General features: G+C 51.4%; 1 protein-coding gene across 1 annotated transcript; it reads left to right on the plus strand.

The window, feature by feature from the left end:
- Positions 1-555: 555 nt before the first annotated feature.
- On the plus strand, positions 556-10,329 carry ASH2L (ASH2 like, histone lysine methyltransferase complex subunit). The gene is made up of 16 exons (XM_074808238.1): positions 556-705; positions 1,144-1,213; positions 2,042-2,187; positions 2,981-3,069; positions 3,413-3,507; positions 3,633-3,728; positions 3,936-4,031; positions 4,258-4,333; positions 6,427-6,520; positions 6,874-7,091; positions 7,278-7,445; positions 7,795-7,988; positions 8,420-8,512; positions 8,854-8,952; positions 9,234-9,293; positions 9,687-10,329. The coding sequence occupies exons 1-16, from the start codon at positions 572-574 to the stop codon at positions 9,792-9,794; spliced, it is 1,836 nt and encodes a 611-aa protein (XP_074664339.1). The 5' UTR covers positions 556-571; the 3' UTR covers positions 9,795-10,329.
- Positions 10,330-10,331: the final 2 nt, after the last annotated feature.

Here is a 10,331-nt window from a genome sequence, read left to right on the forward strand (position 1 = left end):
CTGGTCCGGGGGTGCTGCCGGGCAGGCAGAGGGATGTGACAGGTGACCCCTCCTGCCATGACGAACCTTTATTGCTGCAGCGGGAGCGCGAGTGGCCGTGGGGACATGGGGCTGCGCGTCCCCCCCGGCACGGCTGTGCCCGGCCCCCGGGGAGGTGCGAGGAGCCGAGATGGGGGGGCCCCGCTGGGGAGGGTTTGGCAGAGCGGCAGCTGGTGAGGCCACGCTTCTTTTGGGGGAGAAACGTGCAAAATCTTCACTCAGGGTCCCCCCCTGCGGCATGGGGCCGGTGTCAGAGAGGGGGACGGGGGGGGGCACCTGCTCCCAGCGGGGACAAGTGCTGGCGCGGGGGTTGTTCCCCCCCCAAGTCAGCTTCGCGCCTTGCTGCCAGGCTCCCCCTGCGTGACGTCATGGCCGGGCGGGGTGACGTCACGGCCCGGCCCTTCCCGCCGGCCGCCGGCAGGTGGCGCCGCCCGCGCTGGGCCCCACCGGCCGCCGTTGCCCTTTAAAGCGCGGGGGGGGGATGGTCTCGCGAGAGCGGCGTCTTCTCGCGAGAGCGGCGGCCGCGGGGGAAATGGCGGCAGCGCCGGCGGCGGCCGTGGCCGGGGTCGTTCCTCCCGCGCCCGAGGGAGCGGAGCCCGCCCCGGAGCCTCCCGCCGCGGAGCCTCCGGCCCCGCCGGAGCCGGGCGCTACCGACGCCGAGACCGGGTAGGCCCCTCCCTGCCCGCGGGACCGGGCTCCCCCCGCACCCCCCCCGGCCCTGAGGACCCTGAGGGTTAGGGGGGGGGCCTCTCCCGCCTCTCCCGTTACCCTGGAAACCATGGGGGTACCGAGCGGGGTCCCTGCACCCTCCCCCGGGGAGCTGTAGGGGTCCGGGTGGTCCTTCTGCCCCAGGGACACTGGGGGTGCCCAGAGGCCCCGGGGCCCCCCCATTCCGGGCCAGGCCCCCCCCCTCTCCAGTCCACACGAGGCCCTGGGGCCCCCCCAGTCCAGGCTGGGGTTTCCTCAGTCTGGGCCAGGCCCCCCCCCCCCCCAAGTCCACAGTAGGCCCCAGGGCCCCCCCCAGTCCCCCCCAGAGCCCGGGCCGGGCTGTGCCCCAGCACAGGTCCCCAGGCCCCTCTCTGGATCTCAGTTCTGCTCTGGCAGGGGAGATGCCGCCCTGGTCGATGTCACCACAGCTCTGGACACGGAGTCTGCCAACGGGAAGGACGCCCTGGTAGGTGGCTGCCCTGGTAGGTGGCTGCGGGCAGCCGGGGCTCGCTGGCCCAGCCCGCGGGGTGAGCTCTGCGGGGCGGGTGGAGGCTGTGAGGGTGCAGCCTCCTGGGGGGGACACTGCCCTGCCGGCCTTCCCCCCTGGGGGTCTTTGTAGGCTGAGGTTGAGGCTTATCCTCGGGCCACCTCTTCATCAGATTGTAGCCCTCTTCCTTCAGCCATTGGTTTGTTTTCTTGTTTGGTTGTTTTTTTCCCTCACCACCAGCACGTTTTCTCAAAGGATTCTTACTTGGTAGCGATGTACAGGTGACAGGGGAGATGCAGAGGTGTGAGATAGCCACAGGTGTACGTAGTCTAGAAGAAGGGCAAGTATAGAGAATTTTTTTCAGGAGATAAAATGTTTCTATTTAACAAGTAGATGTCTGGTCATGCCTGACGTGTCAGGACTAATAAGCATCCTCAGTTTTCCAAGATTACTAAGTCAGGGCTAAGACGAAGATCTAGAAGGCGAGAAGGTAGTTATTCAAAAAACAAGATCTGAACACGTTCCTGTGGCTCAGATGAGGACTTTCCATCCTGCTAGTTCTAGTTTTAGTTCCTTGAGGAAATAGTTTGGAAATTAAATCCTCACCCATCTGACTAGTTCTAACGGAATCTACAGAATAGTTCCAGCTCACTCAGCATGGCTGTGTTTTGGGGGGGGGGGGGGGGGGGGGGAAGTGTTTCCTCTAAGTTCACCTCTCTTGACAGGTTACTGCACAAAGCTTCTTTCCTCTCTGATTCAGTCAGTCTTTAAGCCAGCCCCAAGTCTGCTGCTCTGCTCTGGTTGTAGGAAGCTGGCGGGGACAACTCCGAAGCCTTGGACGCTCAGGCAGGCTCAGTGGATGAAGAGAACGGGCGGCAGCTCGGGGAGATAGAGCTGCAGTGTGGGATTTGTACCAAGTGGTTCACGGCAGACACCTTCGGCATTGATACCACGTGCGTAAGCTCTGCTTAATGCTGGGCCTGAAACTTTGGTTAGCAAAAATGGAAGTATTTGGAGTGTAAATTCTCAAGGACCAGGACCCTGCCCAGGCCCCTGGGCACTAGGAAACCAGCGAGTTCAGTGACTAACAACAGCTTTACTCAGCACAGCAAAAAGTGTTTGTGTTTGTACGTTTTGGCTTTAAAAATAATCTTTGTCCTGACTTCAGGACTGTCAGAGCCAGCCTTGGACTTTGTGCCTTAGAGGCCTGTAAATGTTATTTGAAAAGCAGAGGGGGCTTCAACAGACACTTTCAATTGGTGTGAGCAAAAAATCTTCCTGTAAGTGAAAAGAAAATTCAGCTTTCTTTACAGAACCTATGTGGGACTGACCTTAGACTTATTAAAAACTTAACGTTTTTGGTTGTATTTTGTCTCTAAAAAGTACTGTCGACTTCCCGTTAAAATAATTGACTCAGATGGAGCTCCTTGTCCAGATCTTCTGTGTCGTTGTCTCTTACTTTACTGAATGAATTTCAGGTCTTCTCTAAACCAAGATGACACTTGGCTTGCTTACATTTTTCTTAAGAGCTTTGTGGCTTTTCTTGATGCCCAGGGTAAATCTATTTTGATGAAAATACCATTGAACCTGTGAAGATGTTTCTGGGTTTGGAGAGAAAGAGAATAATTAGTTTCTTTGCCTGAAATAATTAATTTCTTAACCCAATCTAGTAAAGAATAATTAATTTCTTAACCTGACGTAGTGAGGTGTACACCAGCACTTACAAATCAACGTGCTCTTTTCCAGATCCTGTCTGCCTTTCATGACCAACTACAGCTTCCATTGCAACGTTTGCCATCACAGTGGGAACACGTATTTCTTAAGAAAACAAGCAAGTAAGTGTGGAAGTGTGTTTGTTGAAATTTTGTGCAAGATAATTGTAGAGGCTTCGTTTTATCTGAAGTCGGTGGGAGGGTTCTGCTGAAACTCTTCAAAAACGACCAAAAGAATCCCATATTGGCAAAAAGCACGTCCAGATTTTTCTATAAATGTTTTGCTAGTTTGCTATAACTTATTAAGAGGGTGAAAATCTTCTCTTTGGTGAGGGCTGCTGGGATAGGCCAGGACTTGTGAGGGTTTTGCTGTTGCCCGAGATAGCGTGGGTGCGGCCCACGTGGGTGTGTGTTTGATCTTCCCTGTGAAGCGTAACTCGAGCTCTGGCATATTTTTGTTTTTAAGATCTCAAGGAAATGTGCCTTAGCGCTCTGGCCAACTTAACGTGGCAGTCGAGGACACAAGATGAGCACCCGAAAACTATGTTCTCAAAAGATAAGGTATGGCTGTTGTAAAAATCGTCACGCGTTTACGTAAGCTGCGATTCCAGTGAAGGGCAAGTTCAAATATTGGCAGCGAGGCTTTCGGGCCCGCATTGTCAAGACTCAATCTTATTTTTTTACAGGACATTATCCCATTTATTGATAAATACTGGGAGTGTATGACAACACGACAGAGACCTGGGAAAATGACTTGGCCTAATAATATTGTCAAAACTATGGTAAGTATTTGGAGTGAAATTTGTGGAGGATTTTCTGCGAGTGGTACATTTGTTTGCTGAGGTCTGACTTAGAGCTAAATGGTGAAGATTCTAATGTTTCTTACGTAGTTGATACACATACTAATAGTAAATACTATGATTTAAACACTTGTTAATGAACTTGATACGATCTTACCCTGTGTAACTTAAACTCCTCCTCTGCTGTAGTGCAAAGAAAGGGATGTGTTCTTGGTGAAAGAGCATCCGGACCCAGGGAGTAAAGACCCAGAAGAAGATTACCCCAAGTTTGGGCTTCTAGACCAAGTACGTAATTAGAGCTGGAGGTGAAGCGTGCTGCGGGGAGCTGCGAGGAGGGAGCGGGGTCCTTTTTGCGGGTGCCTGTTGCTCAGTCACCTGAGCCAGGTCACGCCGTGAGCCCGTGTTGCACCGAGCGATGTGTTGGAGCCTCTGGCGCCTGCAAGTGCCGTGTTCAGGCCCTGAGTGGTGAGTTTGACCGAGTCTAACTGCAGATTCTTTTTATCTCTTTCAGGATCTTGCCAATATTGGTCCTGCGTATGACAACCAGAAACAGAACAATGCTGTATCCACCAGCGGAAACTTAAACGGCAAGTTCTTTAATCAGGTGGCTTGTGAATATTTGGGACTAGGCTGGATTTTCCCAGCCCTGTAGCTGGGTGTCTGTGCGGTTACATCAGTTGAGATGCTGCGGTTAAACCTCTCATGAGCTGAGCTTATGTGTATTGTGTTCCCAGCACGTTCAGCCGGTCTCACTGTGCCTTTCTGTAGAGATCGATTAATTTTACCTTCTTGTGAAGGTTCAAATTTTTTTCTTCAGGGTGGCCAGCTAAATCAAGATGTTTGCAGGAAAGCTGAGCTTGTCGGTTTTCTTCCATAATGATTTTAATTTACGTGCTTGTATTATTCCAATTTCCTGTTTCCCTCACTTGGAGATTTGAAAGAAGTTGGGGAAAGTATCTGTTATTCTTCATAATCACAGCTTGGCGTTTGGCTGTTGTTCGTTTTGGGGGAGTGACGGCTGTGCTGACGACTTCCCGTAGCTCGCTGAGATTCCTGATAGGGGTCCCGCTGGTGGGGACCTTACCCATAATATTAACTACCGATGAGATTTCTTGGCGTGTGAGGCTCCACTGCTCTGTTAAACGTGTTCAGGTGGTACCTAACAGGAGGTGTTTGGGGCTTCTTAGAACAGGGTTATAGATATCTAAGGCTGCGTTGTCTCCGTTTTATGCACTGGTTGCTTTTTATTTAATTTCTGGAAGATTTGACAAATATGTGGTGCCACTTCTGTTCTTACAGGTGGAGCCTCTTTGGGAGGTGAATATTTACCTTTCAGCTTCTAAAACTTAAGTATTATTGTTTGCAAAGCTTTCTTGCTCAGTTATCTTAGAAGCTAAAGTCAATTAAAACCCGAAAGCGTGCCCTGGTGTGATTGCAATAATACTGTAGTACAAAACAACAATTCCACTTCTTAATCTTTAGCAGTTAGAAGCTTTTAAATATCATATTCTGCCCCACTTGACTGGTTTAAAGTTTTATTTTCACTTACGTATGTGCTACACTTTGTATGATTTGACCTGATATTGTTGTAGTTCTAATGCCTAAATAAGTGGTCTGAGTCTGTGAGCTGATACGATATTGTGATTTTGGTTTTTTTAGGCAAGTAAGTGATGACAAACTGGAGAGCCTAAATACTTATCTGCACTAAAACTAGGCAGTGCAGCTGAGATCATGTCATGTTTGTGCAGAATATGGTATTCCTTCGGTGGCTTTACACCGTAAGGGAACGCTGGTAAATTAAAAGCTGACTGGTTTTAGTTACGACAGAGTCTGCAGTTCGTGAAGGTGTTTATCTACAGTACACAAAAATTCTGTGGTTTTCTTTGTAAATCAACAGTGATTTTCTGAAATAGTGTAATGATGATTACTACATGCCTATGCAGTTTAATGTATTAAAACGTTACACTGATATTAGTTTGATTACATTTGACATGTAATTTTTCCTACGCTCTAGTTTTATTTATGAGTAAAAATCGGGTGCTGCAATACAAAATGGAACGCTGCTCAGTCGTGGCACTGACTTTGGTAATACTGAAGAGAAACACCTCCCTTGCTTTTCATTTTTCCTCAACTTAGGTGTATTTTTTTATTTTATAGATGAAAATTAATGTTAAATGCTTATTGCTGTCGGAGTGTTTCTCCAGCACAGCGTGTCACTGGGGTGATGACTTTGCTTAAAATCAGATGGTGTGTGCTGTGGGTTGGGTTTTCTGCTACTTTTGCAGAAATAAATTTGAACTGTGACTGGAATCTCCATGAAAGCAAACAGTAATGCTCTTGATGTGGATCCCCACGCTGCTGTCTGTAGGTCTTCTGATGACAGAAAAGATTCTTAATTCTCACCTTAAGAGCTTGAGCTGAGCTCATTCTGTTGATAAATCTCACTTAGCTCCCGCTCTAAATTCAGACGTTTCAGAAGTTGACTAGAAGCCTCGCAAGTTCTGGATTTTGCTCTGCCCACTTTCAATAAAGTGTTTCACGTGTGACTGTGCAGGAAGGTACCGGAGCTCATGAACTGGTTTAATTTGGCTGCTTCTGCCCCTTCCTGTTTGTGGAGATTCCGTGCTCACGGGCTCTCTCTGGTCATCAGCCGCTTCACGGCCGCTGTCTCTGTGTTCAGGGGGAATCGCAGCCGGCGGCAGCGGGAAGGGGCGGGGAGCGAAGCGCAAGCAGCAGGACGGAGGGACCACGGGAACGGCCAAGAAAACCAGAAGGTACGAGGACAGCTGCCGCGGAGGCACCGCGAGGGACGGCTCGACTTTGCTTCTGATGCCTTAAGCGGCCACACGCCTCTGCCCTTAGTAGATTTGTGGGGAATCATGCCCATATAGAACCATGTGATGTTACTGGTAGGTCACGTGCTAGAAATAATTTGGAACAGGTGAGTATATGCTTATTTTATAGACGAGCCTACGCCCCTTTCGCACGGGCGCTTGGAAGCGAAGCGCCGTGCGGGCCCTGAGCGCTGCGGGCACGGCTCTGTAAGAGGCTGTCCTGGGTCTGGGGTATGTTGTGACTGACCCGTAGCCACCGTGAGGTGCCAACCTGTAGTTTCTGTGTTTCACAGCGACCCGTTGTTTTCCGCTCAGCGTTTACCACCCCACGGGTATCCCTTGGAACACCCCTTTAACAAAGATGGATATCGCTACATCCTGGCTGAGCCCGACCCCCACGCGCCTGACCCAGAGAAACTGGAGCTGGACTGTTGGGCAGGAAAGCCAATTCCTGGGGACCTCTACAGAGCCTGCCTGTACGAGCGAGTCCTCCTGGCGCTGCACGACCGAGGTATGGCGCGTGCGGGGTGTGCGTGGGCTGTACGGCCAGCTCCTCTCCCGAGGGGCGTCCTCGGGAACCTCCCGCTACCGGCGTTTCGCACGTCCCGGCTGTAAGAGCTGCAAATGTTAAATCCGCTGTGTGTTCACTTGCCTTCTGACACGGCCGCACTCGTGCCGTCTTCTCTTGTCACCGCAGCTCCGCAGTTAAAGATTTCTGACGACAGACTGACCGTGATCGGCGAGAAGGGCTATTCCATGGTACGAGCCTCGCACGGGGTGCGGAAAGGAGCGTGGTACTTCGAAATATCCATGGACGAGATGCCTCCGGACACAGCTGCCAGATTAGGCTGGTCACAGCCATTAGGTAAATAATTTTACCAAATATTTCTTAGCAGTGGATTCCAGCTGGTTCCTGTAATCCTTTCCCCAGTAATTTAGACCTGAGGAGGGTAAGTCATGTTCAGCTTGACGGCTTCGTCGCTGCTTTTCTTAAGGGCAAGCTCTTTCTGAAGGGGATCTAAACCCTGCGGAACTGCCCTACGGGTGGAGCCTTTATGCTGTTGCACTCTTGGCCTCACTGTAGTCAACGCATTTGCACTAACAGGAGTTTTATTTGTTAACTGCACGGCATTACTGTTCCAAACCATGAAGCGGGACAGGCAGGGCTGCTCCTGCTGCGCTCTGTGTTCACAAAGAAACGTTACTCTCTGCAGGGAACCTCCAGGCACCCCTGGGATATGACAAGTTCAGTTACTCCTGGCGCAGCAAAAAGGGAACAAAGTTTCACCAGTCGATAGGGAAACACTATTCATCTGGCTACGGACAGGGTGACATTCTGGGATTTTACATCAGCCTGCCAGAAGATACCGAGACTGCCAAATCGCTGCCTGACACTTACAAAGATAAGGTGAGGTGTGGAGTCCATGACTGGGTTAAGTGTTGGCTGGGTGGTAAGTGGAAAACGGGTTGCTGTGGCCTCACTTCTGCCCCCTTTGAGCCCATCCTACCTCCAGGCACCGCTGTGGCCCATCGTGGAGAGGTCCAAAGCGTGGATCTCATTGATCTCAGGAAAACAAAACACCCAGAACCCCCCAGGTTCTGCAGGGAAGGCTCTGCCTGGACTGCTGAGTGAGATTGCCCCCATCTCGTTTCATCTTCTCTTCCCCTCCTGGTTCTCAAATAGTTGAGGTGTGTGAATCGCTCTGCACGGGGGCTCTGATGTGACAGGCCCCCCCATCCCAGCGCAGGGCTCCTGTAGGCCTCCCGCCCTCTAGTCTGTCGCTAAAGGTAACTCTCTTTCTGGCTTGTTTCTGAAGTGGCTGTTTTCTGATATTCCAGGCTCTGATCAAATTCAAAAGCTACCTGTACTTTGAAGAGAAGGACTTTGTGGACAAAGCAGAGAAGAGCCTAAAGCAAGCACCCGGGAGCCAGGTGAGTGGTAGGTGGAGGATGCAGAGCTTAGGAGGAGTGGAGAGCCTGCTGAGACCAGCTTATTGTGTGTATTAATTGCTTCCATTTAACGAGCACAAAGGGAGGCCGATCATTAGTTCCTCACCAAAACCAGGAATGCTTTTATTAAAGCAATAAACATGAAGCTAACGAACCAGCTGCGCCCTTTGCTTGTAACATTATTGCTGCCACCAAACTCGTGGTCTGGCGTCGGGGTAAGGGCAGCGTAGGCTGAGCCGCCTCGAGGGTCGCGGTGTCACCCACAAGTAAGGTCATGATCGTGTTGGCATCAGTGGAAGAAACCTCTTCACTTTTTTTCTCAGATAATATTCTTCAAGAACGGTGCCAGCCAAGGAATTGCCTTTAAAGACATCTTTGAAGGTGTTTATTTCCCCGCTATCTCTTTGTACAAAGGCTGCACGGTAAGTAACGTGGTTCCTAAGCCCATCGTGGTTTTAGCAACGTGTGGAGTGTGTCAGGGAAGGGAAGGTGGGAATTACTTCAGTGAAGTGACTCTGGGACGAGGCTGCAGGTCACTTGGGTGATGTGACTTCATCAGACCACCGAGTGAACGCTCCTTCCCTGCCCAGGATGTTCCCGTGGGCTTGCACGGGGTGTAGGTAGGCTCAGGAGGGGGTGAGGACCCAAGACTAAAGCACTCTGCCTGTTTTTCTGGATCTCATGACAACTGCGTCTTCCACAGGTTTCTATAAACTTTGGGCCGTATTTCAAGTATCCACCCAGAGATATCACTTACCGTCCGGTGAGTAATAACTGGAGCTTCTCCCCCCCGCCCCCTTTAAGCATTTAAACCAAAGGTGGTGGGTGTTGATTTATACCAAGGCTCTATCCATCCACTTCTTTGTACTCGGGTAGTGTAGCCAAAAGGACTGTATTTAAAATTATTTAAGGGTAGTTAGCCTAACAAATACCTTAGCTAAATTTTAACTAGTCTTGTTCCTCTTGACAGAGAAAGTCCCTGTTCTTGCCTGGTTTAGCCTCTTTTATCAGTAAGAGGGCTGAATTCTGGTTTAAGGGAACACTTGGAAGTTTTTTCCCCCCGCTCGTGTTTTCAGGAGGGAAGCAGTCCTGGCCCGTAGGACAGGGCCAGTCCCTCCTGGTCCTGAGCCTGTCCCCTCCTCCCTTCCCCGCGCAGATGAGCGACATGGGCTGGGGGGCGGTGGTGGAGCACACGCTGGCCGACGTGCTCTATCACGTGGAGACGGAGGTGGACGGTCGGCGCAGCCCCCCCTGGGAGCCCTAAACGCAGCGGCGCGCTCGCAAGCCACGCACGGGGACCCAGCCAAGTGGTTTTTATTCTCGAGGAACACGCACCCCTCGGAGCAAGCACCAACGAGCAAACAAGCTGAAGCCAAGGCCGCTCCTGGGGGAGGCGTCCCGGGGACTTGCTACCTGCTGCCGACTCGCGCTCCACCGGCGGCGCCGCTCGGGCAGGTGTTGTGCTGGTTGGGGGCAGGTCCCCGAGGCTTCAGTGACTTTTCCGGTGCAGCTCCCGGCAGGAGCCAGCGTTGTGCTGGCCGCTTGTTGTAACAGTCCCTCGGCAGCGAGAGCGGGCTGTAGCTGGCCCTGCCCGCTGTACGTACACAGGGAACAGCAGCACCCCCGCTTCTGCTCAGCTGGGGGGGGCCGACTGTAACCAACAGCCCCCAGCCCCAGGGAGGGTGTTGGTACAAGACTACTGCATGGAAGACTGAAATTTGGGCTTCTGTCCAAACTGTATTTTTTTTTTTTCCCCAAAAAAACTGGAAGCCAGTTTAAAAATAAAGGCTTTAACTCTTTT

Source organism: Strix aluco, chromosome 28 (genome assembly GCF_031877795.1).
Source record: "Strix aluco isolate bStrAlu1 chromosome 28, bStrAlu1.hap1, whole genome shotgun sequence".
Lineage (NCBI taxonomy): Eukaryota > Metazoa > Chordata > Aves > Strigiformes > Strigidae > Strix > Strix aluco.